Raw genomic sequence first — 20,001 nt, 5'->3', positions numbered from 1 at the left:
TTAAGGGGGTGTGTTTATAAAGAATGATCCAATCAGGTGTTACGTTACGTAAGAAGCACTACACTGCCAACAAGGCCTTGTAAATTGGTCATCCACTCACGATCTCTAGTGCATCTTTCAGTCACACTCAAAAAGTTAATTTTAAACAACCCAAAGAGACTGTATACCACAGAAACAATAATTAGATCATTTATAGTGCCGACTGTATAGCCTCTTAACAGTTATTGTATCATTGGTTGGTGACGTCAAATATCCACATTTATCTGCAGAGTGGGGACACTTCTGGAGTCTCATTGGACTGATTTATACAGAAAGAGAGAGACTGAGATCAAACCTTCTTATTCACGCTCCCCTTTAACGTCTATAGTAAAATTACACCACAAAAATGAACTGAACACGGTATATTTGATCAATACACTGATAAGACAAATGTATATGTGCTGATGTATAGTCAGTAATGATATACAGCAGGGGTCTTCAACGTTTTTCAGGCCAATGACCCCCTAGCTGGGAGAGAGATGAAGCAGCGACCCCCTATTGTATACAATCTTGTTTTACTTTGACTGCTCTTTTTTCCCTCTAGTCTACACTAAATCTCTTTGCCAAAAATAGCCGATCTAGCTTGTAGATCTGCTATTTTTGGCTAAAGTTATCCTCAGAATAGGGATGCTAGGGTTCAAATGGTTCATGTAAAAAAAAATATCACACAAATGTTTAGCGACCCCCCTGTAGTAACTCTGAGGACCCACTAGGGGTCCTGGACCCCCTGTTGAAGACCCCTGATACATAATATATCTGTACTTTACTTGAGTATTTCGTTTTTTTTTTGGAAACTTGTGACAAAGACAAATAATCAAGTTCAATGTAGTTCAATGTACAGTAAGTGTACTTCATGACTGTCCACCACTGCAAGTTTGAATAATCTGATCAGGCTAGTAATTCTCACCAGTCCCACCTTCCCACCTCATTTGAGATGCCTGTCACACTGTCACAGTCTGCCACAGTCACAGTCACTGTTAGTCATTACTATTACTTGGTATCAAGAGTAACTAGTTACATTACACGTTATATTACTTTTGCACAAACACGTTACATCATAATTGCACGAGAGGGTGCATGCTCAAAAAGAACAGATCTACCAGTTAACACTGTCAAATTGCAATGTGTTGAGAGCTTGTAGATTTGTTGTTCCCCCGCATGTGGCAACCTCCTATGCTATAAATTACATTTAATATAGTCTCAGTCAAAACAACTCACGCTCGTTGTAACTTAGTAACTCAAAGTTACTTGGATTAATAACTAATATTACTGTTTAGGCAATTGTAAAAAGTTGCACTACTGGGGAAAATACTACAGTAAATAATAAAAGTAACCTCCCTATCGTGAGCTCCATGTTAGACGAGTTTCTTCATTGCAAATGAATTACATGTTACAGTGTGTGTGTGTGTGTGTGTGTGTGTGTGTGTGTGTGTGTGTGTGTGTGTGTGTGTGTGTGTGTGTGTGTGTGTGTGTGTGTGTGTGTGTGTGTGTGTGCGCGCGTGTGCGTGCGTGTGTGTGTGTGTGGGGGGGGGGTGGGTGGGTGTCCAAAGTATATGGTGGGTGCAAGTTTTGATAGATAGTTCAGAGAGTTATGAGGTTCTGTGAATGCATTGTGAAAATGTGTCGATAATTAAAAAGTAAATGTACTTTTGAAAATTGTAGGTTGAGTATTGAGTACTGAGCAAATACTCCAGTACTCCATCTTAAGCAACAATTTGACTGAGCAACTTTCACTTGTAGTGGAGTAATATTGGCCATGACTTATACCATTACAGTATAGCCCTAGGTAGGCCACCCGGCCTGGTAGAGATATGTGTGCCACGACCACGAGCGCCCCTTTCTCACTCTGCAGAATGACATGAGGCTTTTTACTAATCTTTAAGATAAATAAGTTTTAAGATGCATAAATCAATACATGAATGAATGCATTAATAAATATATTTTGCCCCCTTTTTCTCCCCAATTTAGTCGTTGCCAATTAATTCCTCCCACTGCTGTTTTACCCTAACACACACCTGCGACACCCGGGTGCCTTATGTTTTAATTTCGATGAATATTCATAACATTATTGTGCCAGCAACCTGTAGATGCTGCTATTTTATTTCAATTTTTCCAGCCATTTCGCAATACGTGGGCCGTAGAGAGGCTATATATTTATTTGAGGGTCCTTGGCATGGAAACGTCTGGGGACCCCTGCAGTTTGTGAAAAAACAAGTGCCTAAAAACTGGGTTTTTATAGCTTGTGAGTTGTGACATATTCGATGATGATAATAATACATACAATGTATTATTGTATAATAATATAATAATACAATATCTCAATTCCTTCTGGTGAATTTGCCCAGACTGCAGAGTACCATTAAATGATATCAGTCTAACAAAACCAACTAAAAGCATCAAGTGGAGACATGCTTTTATCCATTTTGTTATAACCAATTATCATCACCATGTATTTATTTCAAACCTTGGCATGTATTATTATTATTATGTATTCACACAGTTTAAAGCAGCAGGTCAGACATCTGAATGGATTTGCCACTATAGCCACATCTTGCTTTAAACTTGCCGTTTAATCCATTAGAACCCGGGAAAGCATCTGTGCCATTTTTTATTTTAGCGTTGGCTGCTCAAAAATAGCAGATCTACAAGCTTGTACAACTGCTATTTTTGAACATTCTTTTTAATTCTTGAAAGCGTTTGAATAATTGAGATTTTTTTTTACACAAATCTTCTCTTCTCAGGGTCCCTGGCACAAATATTTTCAGATGGTGGGGGGGTCCGCGGCAGGATAAAGTTAGAAAAATCGGCCTCAGGTCTTAACGGGTTAAGTATTTCAACCCCAACATGCCTATTCTGGGGGGAACATTCCCCCGAAAAATCGCAGATCTATAAGGCGAAGATATTTGGTTTAGATTGGAAAAGGAAGTGGTCCAAGTACGTTGTTTTCACTAAGAATAGAGGGTTTAAGTGGTTAAGTATTTTCTGGGTACTTGCATGTGTTCCTACTGTGTGTACGCCCGTGTTCAGGCTACTAGGAAATTCTAAATGTACATGTTTTTAATCAGTCCTTGTGTAACCTCTTGAAAGCACCGGAAAATGGCAGAGGTATTAAAAATATAAAAGGCAAAAAAGGGCAGTAATGAATTTTGAGGAAAATGGACATTAATGGCATTAGCATTACTCGTGTTCCATATAACAAATGATTGGAAATTTGACAAGCACACCAAATTATGTCCTCGTGCCTAACGGGAGCGCGGTGAAGTCCTCTCTACCTGCCGAGGAAAAGACACTTTCCACTCATTTTACTATTTTTAACAATAGAGCCAAGCCATTAAGACAAATTAATGTCATTATCAAGTCTCTATGAAAATGACAAATACCGGCATTTCGAGCAGCTTTAGAGGCTATTGACAATAATGAAATTCGCTGTACGCGCGCTGAAAAGAAACACTCCAAGTAATTATTTTCTAGTAGCTTGTTTGTCTGCCATCCGTTCATTTGCTTTCAGCTCAATTATGTGACTCTGTGAGCATGCGGAGGCGCATAGTGGTCTGCGCCGCATACCGAGCGAGGGCCCTAATTGGGCAATTACTGTTCCGTTTCGAGGCTTTTAGCTCCGACAGAGTGGAGGGAGACCGCGGCGCGCACAGCCACGAGGACCTCGCATGCACAAAAAACCACCACACATGAAAACCATGCTGTTAAAACCAAAACAAAAAAAGAGCCACATTATACCCTACATAACATAGGATCTATATGGTATAACCGGTTAATAGGAGAGCTATACCTGCAACAGACCAACTCTAAAGACATAACAGGGGGGCAGAGGTCACTGACCTGCAGCAAGTTTGATCAATCATCTGTGGAGATTCATAAGAAGCATAATTTCCAGCTGTTTTGTGCAAAAAACTTTGTAGTGACTAGTACTACATTATGTATAAAAACAAGGTTTGTCGTCAAAATTAATGTATTTAAATTCTCTCTCTCGGGGGAACAGTATTTCATATTCTTTGTGTATGTAAGTACATAGGGAGATTGACAAATAATTGATTCTGATTCTCTCATGCGCGCGGCCACACACACGCGCGCACACACACACACACACACACACACACACACACACACACACACACACACACACACACACACACACACACACACACACACACACACACACACACACACACACACACACACACACACACACACACACACAAATGAAATGATTGAGTCAGTAGCATTTCCAGGGCGAAACCATGTGCACCTCCAACACTAGATTGCTCACCGTAGTGGAAAATCTGGAGGGTTAATTGCAGGTCCATTTTTTACACTCACATTTAAATTAACACTCCAGATTTGTCTTGTGCACAAAGTAATGTTGCTCTTTTTGTACCACACCACACTTCTACTCAACTATTATCAAGAGAAAAGTTTAGATGAATCAAACCGGAGACTTGCCGGTCAGGGCATTTGCTCCCCATAGCCTATGGCATGCACCCTAACCACTTGGCTATCGGGTCGCCCAGTACCTGGGACCAACTTAGACGTTGGTCCAGTGTACTTTTGCAGTTTTGTTAACTTCTGAACTATTCACATTCTGCTGAAAATATTATTGTTGGGTCTGGCTGGATAGGAATGCTGCTGTACAATGTCTGGTCTTATTAAAGAATCCCTTTATAATCAAATTAGTTAAGACACAAGACAAGCGTGGAAACCCATAATCACTTAAAAGGTAGGGTAAGTGATTTGCAATTATTCAAATAATTGCAAAATGGGTCTATGTTCTGATAGTGCTCGTTACTATAGAGTGTCCTGTCCATATAAAGAGTCTCCATGTCTCTCCAGCTCTTTATAAAACAGAAAATGTATTTTGTATTTTTATTTATTTTTTTTTAGTTTCATTTCCAATTTTATCCAACCAGGACAGAGAACTCAATCAGGATATAGATTAAACAAGTGAAATTGGAAGTGATGACACTAAGAAATGAGCAGACAAAATTTTAACTGGAACACTATACAAATTAAGCTTAAAAATTGGTACTTTCTCCTGATTGGCTGAGATTTTGACACCTACCGAAAAATGTATTTTCTGTTTATTAAAGAGCTGGAGAGACAGGGAGACATCTGTTACTGAACAAACACTCTATAGCAATGATTACTATCAGAATATAGTATTTTAACCTTTTAACAAAATACTTTTTGTTTTAACCAAAAAATATCACTTACCCTACCTTTAACCCTGGTATCCTAAATGTACGAAAACTTAAATAAAAGGATAGCAAAAAAAACAGATCTACAAGCTCGAGTTGTGTTGCGATGCGTTGCTCTCTAGCATTTTCCATGTTTAAAGGCCCAATCATTGATAAAGTTAAACAAAATGGTTAGCCTCACCACCAAACACAAAATAGCAGTGAAGACATGCTTTTACAAGGCTTACTGTAGCTTATGATGATAAATTACTGACAATAGATGAATAATTTTCAAACCATGCTTTTCAGGGCTGCAATAGATTTGCAAACATTGGTAAAGGTTTGTATAAACTAGTAAAGGTTTGTAAACACTGGAGTAAAACATACCTATATTTTGATTTATGATGCAGTATAAAGTTACAAATGCTATATCTACAAATACTGTATCTTAAAGAATGAACATTGGGCTTCTAAAGGCAATAGCAAACAAACAAATAAATAAATAAAACAGTATATATATATTTTGGTTTTAACATAATTAAAGATACAGGATTTTTAGTAGGCTCTGTGTGCATGTGTGTATACGTGTGTATACGTGTGTATACGTGTGTGTGCGTGTACGTGTGTACGTGTGTGTGTGTATGTGTGTGTGTGTGTGTGTGTGTGTGTGTGTGTGTGTGTGTGTGTGTGTGTGTGTGTGTGTGTGTGTGTGTGTGTGCGCAGCATGTGTGTGTGTGTGCGTGCGTGCACACGTGCCAGTACATTACATCTACTGTAGAACACAAAATAACTATTATCTCGTCAATGTGGCAACACTGTCAAAATAGTCTCACACATTTGAAAAACCTGTGAAAACAAAGTTGTCATCGTGAAAATGTTGCTGCTGCACCTCAACCCGTTTCTCTCCCTCCCTCCACCCATCCACCCATCCCTCCATCCACCCCGAAGCCTCCTCCTCCTCCTCACTAATTTTCATATTATACCTGTGTTCTCTCCCACTCACGGTAACATTCTGTCACGCTCTCGCTGGATCATGGAGCTGGTGTTAATTAAAGCCTCTTTGAGATCATTTTCTCGCTCAAGTGGCGTCGGTGCAGGCACCCATTAGGCAAAAAGCTCTGTTATCTGAATTTCCAAACGTAGCTCAACATTTATTAAAGTGAAATTCATCCTGTAATTGCCCGCCTCTGCGTGGCCTCCCTGTCTCCCTCTTACCTCCGGGGCCACCTGCTCGGCAGACACCTCCCAGGCTATTTACCAGCCTTCCACGCAGCGGCAATTAGACCTCCGCGACCCCGGACACTAAGAGACACATAATTGCGCTAATAAAAAAATTAGCCGCGGCAGTGTGAGAATCATTATGTAAAAATGCCCGGGTAATGAAGCATTAGGCTTGATTTTATTTGGATTAAAAACAGCTATAGGTATTCAGAGGTTAGCCCCTCTGCCGCGTGCTACAAAACAATGTCAGCAGAGAGAGATCTGTGCAGGTTTTTATTTTGTTTGTTTTAAACTCGGATCACGAATGCAAAAAGATTAAAAGGAAATCCTGGGATGGTTCATGTGGGATTTTAGCAGACATTGTCGAGATTTGTATCTTACATTTTAACCACATGAACCTGGCGGTGGAAAGTAATTAAGTACATCTACTGAAGTGCTGTACTTACTCTAAGTACAATTTTAGAACTTTATACTTCCACTTCACTACATCTCAGAGGCACATTTTGTACTTTTTACTCCACTGCAATTATTTGACAGCTTTAGTGACTTTGTAAATTTGTATTATTATTACGTCGCAATGTGACACATTGTGAGCTTGTAGCTCTGCTATTTTCAAAAAGGTTTGAAAATACCTTTAAGTATATTTTGATGCCAATACTTTTACACAAGTACATTTTTTAATACAGGACTTTTACTTGTAACAGAGTATTTTTATATTGTAATCATTTTGTAATTTAACTTAATTAAGAAAATCTGAGTAGTTCTTCCACCCCTGCATGAGCCCTAGCACCCCTAATCTAGGCATGTTATAATACTGTAAAAACTGGTGAACATTCAGAGAAAAATATAAATTGGTGACATATAACAAGCATTTAGGGTTTAAGTAGTTAAAAAGCAATAATATAACCTATGCCAAAGTTGGAATACATGTGAAACTTGCATCCACTTCCTGCTACAGTATGTTCAGGATGTTGTAATGGTGTTATATTGGGGACCCCCTGCAAGGACCCCTGGAACCCCCTCAAGGACCCCTGGAACCCCCTCAAGGATGCCTGGAATCACCCCAAGGACCACAGGGGGCCCCTGACCCCACTTTGAGAACCACACAATTAGTATGAAGATAAGAGATGAGGCTTTAACAGAGTGAAAATGATTGATGGCCGCAAACAAATAGATCAACTGCTCACAGACAGAACAATGTTTTATATTCAATATGTTTGCAGACACATTTGGAAGGATGGCAAAGAAGTAAAGCATTAGTATCTACTCCAACCTTCCAATTATTATATTGGTGAATGACAAATGAGAAATAAGTCTCATGTAGTAAGATATGATTGATAGCAATAGTGTTATTAGATAGAGATAGGCTTTATGCTATGATTACCATTTATATAGTGACACCCTCTGGGCAAACTACGTAACTGCAGTGTCTTTATTGCAGGTCAAAGTTAATTTGGACACATTTTGAATGGCTTATATATAAAACCTATTATGTAAATAGCAAAGGTCTCATACACATATTTTCCTATATTTTGTATAATATGTATATTCTATTGTATTTGTATCTACCTGTGGTAGGTTTGGGGCATGCAGCTCATCAGGTGTTTAAGGACACAGTTCATTAGGTTGGGCAGTGTGGTGGTGATGGATTTTGACAGCATTTGTTTCTGGAAGAAAAATAAGAAAAGAAAAGAAAAAAAGATCAACCCATAAAATCTTTAACACTGGTGACAAATTAAAGAAAAAAATTATAACTGAGTGGAGAAACAAAATGAATGCAGATAAATGATCTACATCTCTAGAGTACCTATGTCCAAAGTGCTTTATAATGTGCATTACACCCACCCATTCTCTCTCCGCGCACGCGCGCACACACACACACACACACACACACACACACACACACACACACACACACACACACACACACACACACACACACACACACACACACACACACACACACACACACACACACACACACACACACACACACACACACAAAAGATGAAACAATGGAAGGTTGCTCATCTGGAATAGTAAAGTTCAAGTTCCTATTTATTGTCATTCATGACTTTACATCAGAGATGCACAGCAGGATGAAATTATGTTGCAATGGCTCAGTTAAAAAAAACACCACAATTCATGACCTCAATTGAAATAGAATAGACTCTAAGTAAAGATTAAAATCAATATTATAACCAACATTATAAATAATTGTCCAAACCATTTAAAATATTTAAATTGACTTGACCTATTACACGTATATCCCTATTCAACACCACATGAAACCCTAGAGTCCAATAACATTCCACATAAACTGATATTGGTACGATTAAAGTGCACTGTATTTCCAATGTGAATATATCACGTCTCAATGTCTCTTTAGTACAGGGTTCAGTGTCTTGCTCAAGGACACTTGTTACAGCAGCTACACGAGCTTCAACAAAATGGTGAGTGTATTGTTCCCATGTGCAAGAACTCATTTGGACAGTCTGCCTTCTCAGTAAAGGGGGCAAAACTTTGGAACTCTTTGCCTACGGTTCTAAAACCAAGGACGGATGGTAATGTGTTTTACAAAGGACTCAAACTATGGTTGAAATCAAATCCACTGTGCTCGCATGAATAGTTTCTGACTGGTCATTGGAATGATTATGTCTACTTTTGTTTCACAAGTTAATGTATTGGGTCTGATTTAGATTTTTGATAATAATAATTACTATTACAAATATATATATATATTTTTGTACTTGATTGGGTTTTAGACTATGTTATTCTATTTAGAAAAGCCTCCTGTGGACAGGTGTTGAAAATTACCTTGAAAATGTAACCTTAAAGTATAGGCTATACATTGGCTATTTGAAGATAGCCGATCTACAAGCTCACAACGCGTCGTGAGCTTGTAGATCTGCTATTTTCAACAAATCTATAATATATAATATTTTTTTAACATTTTAACAAGATGAATCTTGTATGGGGGGGTCCCTGGCACGAAATATTTTCAGATGGGGGTCTGTGGTCAAATACATCCTTGACATATTAAGGCTTGAGAACCCACTGCACCTGAGACAGTCTGACAAATGTTTCTCTACCTGCACCCTTAAAGCCCAGTACATACTCCGACGTCATAACGTTTCTTCAGAAAGGGAAGGGACATAACTACAAATTGACGTCATTCCGAACTTCTGATGGCCGGTCTCAAAACTTTTTTCTCAGAATTCGTACACCCCCAGGTGTCCTGACTCTCCGAACTATAGTAGTTCAAAAAGCCTGTCTGAAACGGAAGGAGCATGTATTTTGGTTATGTATATAATAACCCTCTGACTCCTGCTGCTTCACTGCCTGGTTAATAAACAACTTACAGTACTTGACCTCAAGCTCCCCGTTTCCTCTCATCTAAACACACCAGCAGTAGATAACCTACTTTGTCAACAGATGTCAGCAAACTTCCAGTCCAGCGCTTAGCATCTAAAGCGTGATATGTTGTGTTGTATAGGCCGCCTAATGCCCTACAACCTGCAACTAAATGAAGAAAGACCTGCCTTCTGCAAAGTTGCAGAGTCAAAATAGGGCCCATAGTCATCATTCACAGTCTGTAGGCCTACTATTGATAGCTGTCGATTTCACCAAGCATCATAGCTGAGGAAATGCACACCACAGCAGAGAGGAGGGCACTTCCTGTGAAAGTTCCTAACGCTGTGACATTTGCTGTTAATGTTAGGCTGCAATATATGTACCAAGAGAGATGTTGACAGGAAATTACCTTGCTAACTTCCTCTTTTTTCTGACTTCTGCTTTCCAGTTGTTAGTTTGAAGATGAACTAGAATGACTGAGGAGCAAGTGTATGCCGTCGCCAGGCCAGACCTGACGCAGAAGGTCAGATATGTTCGAGGAGAGAGGGAAGTAGAGATGGAGGAGAGAGGAGAGGATGAAGACAGGGGAGAGAGGGAGGAGAGGATAGTGGACATCTACGTCACCGCAGATGACGTCCGCCCTGGGACGCAGCAGGATGTCGTACCGCCGAACACAGCACAAGAGCAGCGTGGAGGTAATGAAAGACAGAGGAAGCTACAATGGTTAACCAACACATCTACACAAAGGCAGCGGTGTAGTGGTTATACTATAATTTAACCCAAAACTTTCAAGGTGGCTTGAGCCAAGGAACAATGCCCTGTGCAAAACATTGTCAGAAATAGTGGCATGAAACCTGAATAAGGCCAAAATTGATAACTTAATGTGTGAGAAAATACTGTATTATTTTATGGAATATTTGCATTTATTCACATCATGTGCTCTTCCTTGTGTAATCTACAAAACAAAATCTTTGAAGCAATGCCTTGAAAATTGTAGATATTCAATAGGATCGTGAGGAAAACACTAAATGACACTAAAATGCATTTAGATTATTATTTTTATTTTATTTTATTTAGAGTAGCCAATTATTTTTTTGCCCGCCCGGCTTCCCTCCCCCAAACACCCGAACAGGGCCAATTGCAGTGGTGTAAAGTAGCTAAGTACATTTACTTAAGTACTGTACTTAGGTACTTTTACTAAACTGGACTCGAGTATTTCCATTTTTCAGCACTTTTACTTCTGCGCCACTACATCTCAAGGGCAAATATTGTACTTTTACTCCTCTACAATTATTTGAAAACTCTAGTTACTAGTTACTTTGTAGATTTTGATTATTATTACAAAACATACAGTAACCACTTCAGCCCGAAAGCAAAAATAGCACAAATCTACAAGCTCACATTGTGAGCTTGTAGATTTGTGCTATTTTTGCTTTTCGCTTTTTAGATTTGTGCTATTTTCGAAAGATTTTTATACATTTGAAAGGTTGAAATGGGACATTCTGCATAATGAGTACTTTTACTTTTGGTACTTTTAAGCACATTTTGATGCCAATACTTTTGTACTTTTACTCCAGCACATTTTGATTTCCGGACTTTTACTTGTAACAGAGTATTTCTAGTGTGCAGTATTGATACTTTTACTTAAGTAAAAAATGTGAGTACTTTTTCCACCACTGGCCAATTGTGTCGAGCGTCTACAATTGTGTAGACGCTCGACAAAGCCGGATGCACCACGATGGATTTGAACCCACAACTTCCGTGGTGGTGGGCAGTGACTTTACCACTGCGCCACCCGAGCACCTTCATTTAGATTTTTTATAAAAGATAAACATAACTGTAATGTATGATATAGTCTATATCAGTGGTTCTCAAAGTGGGGTTCGGGGACCTCAAGGGGTCCTTGAGGGGGTTCCAGTGGGTCCCCAGCAAAATGAGGAACATTTAAACTATAACTAAGGAACATTTAATTTCACTTTTGTTTAACTGGCCAGATATCAGTCAGAGTTCACTGTTATCCCCTCACCTACAGCAGTGGTTCTCAACCTTTTCAGCCCAAGACCCCCTAAAATAATCATATTTGAACTGGGGACCCCCCCCCCGACAAGCACTTGGAATGCAAGAGTTGAGACATTATCTAGTTTGACTCGGTGCCACAGATAAATATTGTGAACATTTTGCATCTGTCTTATATCATTTGACAATTTAGCCAATGTTTGACCAGTTTTTATAGTAGTTTGTTGATTACTTTTGGTGCAGTAATTTACTTTTTATTTTCTTTCTTTTTAATTCTTTTGAGGTATTAATAAGGTCTTAAAGCTAGCAACCACAAATTACAATCTATTAATTCCATAGTAATTGCCGACTACACCATAATAACTACCTATTTTATGCTACTAACCCCTGAGCAACTGATTACTACATGCTAGTAACCACCTGTTTTACCACAGCAACCATCTTTTACACCATGCAGCTGCCTACTACAGTACATCGTAACTAGCACCTGTTTCTCCCCAACAACCATCTGTTTTACTCTAGTAAACATACGTTTTGCCCTGCCTACTACCCTATAGCAATCTCCACCTCACCCTGGTAACCTGTTGTTTTACCGTAGAGTACACCTTGCAACCAACTACTTTACCCTAGCAACCACCTGTTTTACGCTGGCAACTGCCCGTTACATTATTGCAACCACCTATTTCACCCTAGCAACACCCCATCAACCGCCTACTATGGCCTTGCAACTGCGTGTTTCACCCTAGCAAGAGATGCTCGATATTGACTTTTTTACCGATAACCGATATACCGATATTGTCCATCTCCTAATTTCCGATACCGATATCAACCAATACCGATATATGCTGGCTTTTTCACCAAAAGTCAACTAATTGTCAGGTAACAACATCACATATCTAATAAAACAAAATAGCTATAATATCAATATAATATCTAATGAATCTAATATAATACAGTGATGTTGTTAGATTTTCAATAAAGTGAGTCCCGGGACTCACTTTATTGAAAATCTGGTGGTCATTTAAATGAGTCCCACTAATCTTAGATCAGATGTTGGCCTATTTGACAGTGCAGAAACATAATTGCTTTGATGCCTATAACATTAAAGAGTGTCAACGAGCATCAGCTGGACCCTGACACACACACACACACACACACACCTGCCCTCTGCAGTGCTCTAATTTGAAAGTGACTGGAGTCTGTCTCATTTCTCTGCAAAAGAGAATGATGGAATCTGCCCTTGAATATGATGGAATATGATTAAGGATTATATATATCACACACACCAACCATACAGTAAGAACTCCTGTAACTTATAATAAAAACATTTAAAAAACGATGCCGATATTTTCCGATATTAATTTTTTAAGCTAATATCGGGAGGCCGATAATATCGGACATCCCTACTAGCAAACACCTTTTACACCTTAGCAACCGCATACTTTTGAAACAAAACTCTAAATCCTCTGAAGTAACCTCATACTGTAGGTTTACCTTATGTTTTTCAGGTTCTGATGAGCCAAAGAACTATCGTTCCAGAGCTGCTGCAGGTATTCTGGGAACGCTGTGTCTTCTCCTATTGGCTGCCATCATTGGCCTGGTCATACACAGTGAGTGTCATTCTATAAACATATAAAAGTATCTTTACATGTTATATTTGAGTCAGAAATTGTGTTGACGTCTGTTGCTTGAAATACATTGGGCCATATTTTGGGGCAGGTAAATTTGTGTGATGTGCAGTGGACAGGCAAATTCGAATATGTGCCATGTTTTCTCCCACCTGCGTGTGTTTGGTGTTTTGTGGACTTGTCGTGCACCAGTGTGGGAGGAGAGGTGCAGTAGGGGGTGTGTCATCTGCAAATCAGCAGCGCACTGCAATTTTTTGGGACAGCGATTTGCACTATGTGTCCATTGCGTCCATGCGGACCCTGAGCCGTTATTCTGCAGATGTCCGCTCTTGCGAGCGAGGGGGGGGGGGGGGGGAGTTTCAGCTACTATACATCCCAGAAATATAGAGCTTATAAGGATTTGTAATGTAAGGAAATGTAAATATGGCAACTCATTTAGATGCCTAGGTAGCTTTATGGTTTCCCAAGGACTATAGCCGTTCCACTCATGATACAATTTCTCTTTTATAACAGATACATGTGCCAGATAATCCCCTACAACAAAACACCAAGAGAGTAAAAAAAATTCAGTCCGACTTCACTGTAGCCTAAAGTAGCCTTTTCATAAATGATATTTGTGCTGTCGTGAAAGTTTATAATATTTAGAGAGATTTAAAGTTTCAAATACAAAAGTAGTAGTAGTAGTTGTGAATTAGCAAATTGGACATTTAGACTGAATGTTTCCTTTATCCTCATCTTGCGCTAATGCACGCAACTGTTTCGCCAGGTTTTATTTTTGTTGTTTCTCATCAATCTGGGAACCCATCGCCAAATAAAAAAGGAAAAACAGCACCCTCTGCTGTTTTTTACTATTTCACTTAGCTCTGGGGGGAGTAAAATGGAGCACCCGTGCGCCAGGAAACCGGGGTTTTGGTCTGCCTTCAGCCTTTCACTTCCGGTGGTGCGACTATGTTTTCATTCCCACTAACAATATTTCTACACGGAACACTAACACCACTTCTCCCAGAGAACATGGATCGTTTTGGTTATAAGCCCACTTGTTTCTATGATGAAAGAGCAAGTTAAAATGTGAATATCTTTCCGTGGTTTTGTCTGCTCCGAGGACGCTATTGTTAAATGAGTTTCGGTTTGTTTCTAGTGGGGAAGGATCGGCAGACACGTATATTCCGCCCACTACATTTGATTGGGTAAAGCGCGGCCTGCTTCCTGATCTGAAGGTACGCCCACTTGTAGGCCATTGCGTACGCGATATGACGAACCCCCCCCCGAAAGATTCAAGCGGAGAGCAGAATCTGTTCTTGAGAGATTAGTTTCTCATAAGCGTGCATCGCCAGGCAGATTCAGCGGGTTCTGTTTCCGGTTCTCGGTTTTGTCTAGAAAAATGTGATTTTTAGGCCAAAATAGGGCAAAACATGTTTTTTCACACGATATAAAAAACAAACGGAGAGCTCCGGCTACATTTTCTTTTTTCTGGGCGACGAACAGTTATCGTCGTTGTGTTTACCAACGATCTGAAACCCGGTCATAAGCTAAGCTAAGCTAAGATGCCCTGCGGAAGGGGGGCGGAAATACGACTACAGAAAACGGATATGACGTTTGCAGCCTGTTTGGGGGGGCAGAGCGAGAGAACGGAGAGAGAGAGAGAAAACTTAACTCTTTGAGGGCTGGTCGATCTGTCATGTTTGTTTATAAACACAGCCAGACAAACGATTAGAATGGATATAACAATTCTGTGAAAGGTTGAAAAGGTTATAAAACACGAAAATCGCTGGTACTGAGTACATTATGAAAATACTCTGTTAAAGGTGATGAAAAGCGATGATTTGATTGGTCATGACTTAATCCACCTGCAACACACTCAATAATGATAATTTCAGTCTACTTCATCACTGGTTCTCCACCTTTCTCAAGTCTTGAAAATACAGGATCAAAAAGACCAAAGGCTCGACTGGTTATCTAAACCTGAGCCAAGACCCGCTGCAATGGTGTCCAAGCAGAACTTAAACCGAGATGTTCTAGAGGGTGAAAGAGAATCAGTGGGAAGGGCTCTGTAGTCCCCGGAGTATCTGGTTGCAAGGCCAGATACCCTGGCTAGTACATGGTACGCTCCCGGTGAGAGGTTTGAGGATCTACTCTGGGGGTCATCGTTAGATCTGAATCTGTCTCTGAGATTCCCTTGCCTTTTATATCGTTGGCTATATGGTGCTTGTGTCATCCCGGTTATGTCACTATGAGTCAGTCATATCCATATATGGAGTCCCAATGTCGGTCATGCCCAAAGATGGAGTCTATGATGTCAGACTTGGATATGTCAGTTAGCGCCATATATGAAATTCCAGGCATCCTGTGACGCGGTCTAACTCGCGGCTAACTAACGACTAGAACTAGCAAGTATGCTATGAAAGCCTTCTTTACACAGAAAGTCTGTCACCACTTCCCACCACTGTTGACTGCACGTCACGCCGGTTAGCCTGTTTACCCAAAACTTGGCCCTTTGTCTCATTGTCAAATGAAGATTTACTAACAGAACATAGTTGTATGTAAAACAAATCAGTTTGTTGATTGTCCTTCTCGCAGACAGCAACCTGGTCAAACGCCTTGACCAGTTAGAGTTACAGACCACTGAGACAAGACATAACCTGGATGAAGAGAAAGCCAAATTCCAGACCAGTTTGGATGAGTTCCAGACCAGTTTGGATGAATTACAGACCAGAAATATCAACCTGACTGAAGAGAGAGATGACCAGAAGAAGAGGCTCCGTGGTCAGTGAAACATCACTAACTATTTTCCTTCATTGTTACGTCATGTTGTTCATCATTTGTCATTAATCTGAGCAGATTAAAGAACAGTGTCGATGTTTATGTGTTGTTAGAATTACCTGGATGGAAGAAACTTGCCAGCAGTTATTATTACATCTCTACTGAAACGAAGAACTGGGAGGACAGCAGACAATACTGTAAAGACAACCAATCAGACCTGATGGTCATAAACAGCAAAGAAAAACAGGTATAATGTGCGTGTGTGTGTGTGTGTGTGTGTGTGTGTGTGTGTGTGTGTGTGTGTGTGTGTGTGTGTGTGTGTGTGTGTGTGTGTGTGTGTGTGTGTGTGTGTGCGCTTCAGTAACCAGCAGCTTTTCTGTCCAGGACTTTGTTGTTCGTCTAAACTGGAGAGTGTGGCTGGGTTTGACTGACAGAGAGGAAGAAAAAACCTGGAAGTGGGTCGATGGAACGCCACTGACCACACCAACGTAAAACTTTACCTTCTTTCTCTTTTCTACATTTATTTCATATTTAATAAAATTCACATATTCCCTCTTTACTAGATTCTTCTAAATGGTGTTAAATCCTTCTATTAAATTCACCAAATCTGTGTGTCTGTCTGTAAGTCTGCCAGACTGACACGGGTGTAACTTGGAAAGCGTACGACCAAACCTGTGTGCCTTATATGACTCCAAGGCGTCACAGATTGGTGGAGCGTCATGCCACGTTTGTGCCATCTAGCCAGTATTGGACCAACCCGACTCGTCGGCTTAACTGATTGGCCAAGCTTTGTGTCACACAGCCAATATAATGCAATGTAATATGGAACAATGTGGTAGAAGAATGGCAGTAATGTTGGGATGGAGGAGGAGAAGGAAGGTATTTTTATAACATTCAAAGAAAAATGGGTAAAAACAGAATGAGAAGTAGAGAGAGGAGGTCATCATTACAGGGTTAAATAAGGGTTTAAGACTGGGAAACAGTTTATTAAATAAAACATCGTATTTGATTGGCAAATAGGTTTATGTGATCATTGCCAGGAAGAGGAGTCTGTGGAATATGCTATTATAGACTGTAGTCACTACCAAAGGGAAAGGGATAGCATGGTGGATGAGCTGAGGAAAGTGGAAGTTGAAGAGGTGACTTATACAAAATATAATCCAGCAGCAGAGGAGACATTTATATAATAAACAAGTTTGTGGGTTAATGTAGCAAATAAGGATGCCAACCACCATAAAACCCTATAAAGAAAAAGAAGAAACAGAAATTACAAGAGCTGTTGAGTTGAAGGAAGAGAACGAAAGCGGCAGCACGAAACAAATGTGATGCGGGTGTACATCAGATAACAGGGGTATTGCACAATGCGTGGGGCAAGTATTCCTGACTTGCATCGTTCCCGACATGCAGTGGTGGAAAAAGTACTCAAATTCTTTACTTAAGTAAAAGTATCAATACTGCAACATAGAAATACTCTGTTACAAGTAAAACTCCAGAATTCTAAATCTACTTAATTAAAAGTACAAAAGTTTTGGGATCAAAATATACTTAAAGTACCAAAAGTAAAAGTACTAAAATGTTTGAAAAAAGCAGATCTACAAGCTCACAACGCGTCGCGATGTGACGCGTTGTGAGCTTGTAGATCTGCTATTTTCAAATAGCCTATGTATAAAATAGGGCTAAAGTGGTTAATGTATGTTTCATAATATCATAATTTATATCTGAAAAGTAACTAGTAACTAAAGTTTTTACATGATTGTAGTGGAGTAGAAGTTCAATATTTGTCTCCGAGATGTAGTGGAGTAGAAGTAAAAGTATTGGAAATTGGAAATGCTCAAGTAAAGTACAAATATCTCAAAATTGTACTTAAGTACAGTACTTAAGTAAATGTACTTAGTTACTTTCCACCACTGCCGACATGCAAGGCTCCGAGTAGTATTATAATAAAATACAAACCTCCCATCGTGACAATCACTACAACAATTATATTATAATAATAAGTTGTTTATTTCATAATCCAGTTAATTTGAAACTAATATCTAGAATATAATTTGAGGTAATAATTAAAAACAATACTTAGAGTGAAAACCCATCCTTGTACAGGTAAGGTAATTGACTAAATGTTCCTACTTTTCTCCAGGTACTGGAGACATCCTGAGCCTAATAACAAAGGAAACCCTCCTAATACTGAAGAAGACTGTGCTGAGTTTTTTAACCCTAACCCTGAGGTTAAAGAACATAAAGGATGGAACGACAGATCATGTGATGCACTTAACCACTGGATCTGTGAAAGAGTTATCTACTGAAACCATTATTTTTTCCATGTATTAGTTAGCTGGTGCGTTGGTGCTACTGTACATGATGGGTGTGTTTGCATGTGGCAGTTTGTGTGTTTGCTTTGGTTTGCCTGCCTTGCAATTCTACTCAATATGCACATACATGTACATTACAATTTAAATATATGTATTATTTAGTTAAAGGAGAGCCTATAGAATGTGAATAACAACAGTCATCTGTTCAATTGTATTACCATGTTCATATAGATCAATGAAGTGTGTTGCATTCTGTGTAATGTATTCTGAACTGGGTTTGGTCCAAATCAGTTCCTTAAAGCTACAATCCGGGACTCAAGTTAATGAATAAAACATTATTTTAACAAATCCGTACATGGTACATGTTAGTAATACAATATAACTAGTACATCTGCAGTGGTTGTAGGTGGTCTCCCTACTCTGCCATTGAGACATTTAGACCCTGGTGTCGGGGAGGACACCTTCAGTAAAAGTTAAAGTAAAGGTTCAAAGTGCATTTCGTAACAAAACAGCCAGTCAGCTGTTTTTCTTCAAGGTTCATTAACTGTGTTTTGAACTTTTTTTGTTGCTTGTTTGCTTGTTTGCTTGAATACATGAAATAAAGCCATAAAGACTGGATCATTTGTCCAGTACCATTCTTTCAAGTGCTGTCACATATGGAATTAGAAATCTTGGGAACGTAACATTCTAATGCTGTCACAATGGCTACTGTTCACTTAAATTGACTTAAATTAAGCTATACACTGGTAGAATAATAACATTAAACCTGAGAGAGAGAAGAACTTTGTTACTTTACACCACAGCTCCTAAGGTGGGATTCTGCCTTCTTCTGAGCAACTTGTTAGAATCTAGGACTTTCTGCATGTCAAGCCATATACTGTAACTAATTCTGTGCAAAGGCTCTTTGCTGCAGAATTGAGCTGAGCAGCACAGCACGTTGCGTCCAACGAGAGAGAGGTGTGACTTCCTTTCACAAGCATGCTTGAGCGTAACCACAGTTCTTTGTTTTTCAGGTGGAAAGATATATGACGCTTATATGATGTGAAAAGAATGACACATAGATGCGTTGGGTTTAGTGAGGAGTGGACAAGAGATGTTTAGAAAAGGTTTTGGGAGACGGCATAGATCCAGAGAGGTGATAGCATAGATTCTACACTATCACCTACAGTACCCGCTGCACTGCACTTAACCCCTTCATTGCCGATTGGTCTGGCAGACTGGCACCACTGGACTGATCAGCATGACACTTTGCACACACACACTCCCAGTAGCCCAAAGTAGAATCTTTACACCAATTTCTTTATTCAGCCTCATGGTGGCGCTATAACTGGCAGCTTCACGTTTTGGCCCATAACTCTTGCACCGTTGTACAATCAACATTTTGTCCCTCTAGATTCCCCTATAGTATCATGATGCAACCTATATGCCCATTTGTGCCAGGCTAGATTTTCCGTAGATTTTGCGTGTTGTTCTTCACAACAAACT

General features: G+C 39.6%; 1 protein-coding gene across 1 annotated transcript; it reads left to right on the top strand.

Annotated features, from left to right (window-relative positions):
* The first annotated feature begins 10,324 nt into the window (after nt 1-10,324).
* On the top strand, nt 10,325-18,994 carry LOC308090395 (uncharacterized protein). Its single transcript, XM_080435552.1, has 6 exons — nt 10,325-10,498; nt 13,328-13,429; nt 16,025-16,210; nt 16,321-16,454; nt 16,592-16,695; nt 18,345-18,994. Exons 1-6 carry the CDS (start codon nt 10,360-10,362, stop codon nt 18,508-18,510), a joined length of 831 nt encoding a protein of 276 aa, XP_080291678.1. The 5' UTR covers nt 10,325-10,359; the 3' UTR covers nt 18,511-18,994.
* Nucleotides 18,995-20,001: the final 1,007 nt, after the last annotated feature.

Source organism: Gymnoscopelus braueri, assembly GCF_963280865.1.
Source record: "Gymnoscopelus braueri genome assembly, chromosome: 8".
In the NCBI taxonomy this organism is placed as follows: Eukaryota; Metazoa; Chordata; class Actinopteri; order Myctophiformes; family Myctophidae; genus Gymnoscopelus; species Gymnoscopelus braueri.
Note: the sequence above shows the minus strand (reverse complement) of the source record. Positions and strands in the feature narration are given on the sequence as shown.

Coding starts and splice junctions, on each gene's coding strand:
- LOC308090395 (XM_080435552.1), top strand. CDS start 10,360: ATGGAGGAGAGAGGAGAGGATGAAGACAGGGGAGAGAGGGAGGAGAGG. Junction 10,499..13,327: donor AGCACAAGAGCAGCGTGGAG/GTAATGAAAGAC, acceptor TATGTTTTTCAG/GTTCTGATGAGCCAAAGAAC. Junction 16,211..16,320: donor CCAGAAGAAGAGGCTCCGTG/GTCAGTGAAACA, acceptor ATGTGTTGTTAG/AATTACCTGGATGGAAGAAA.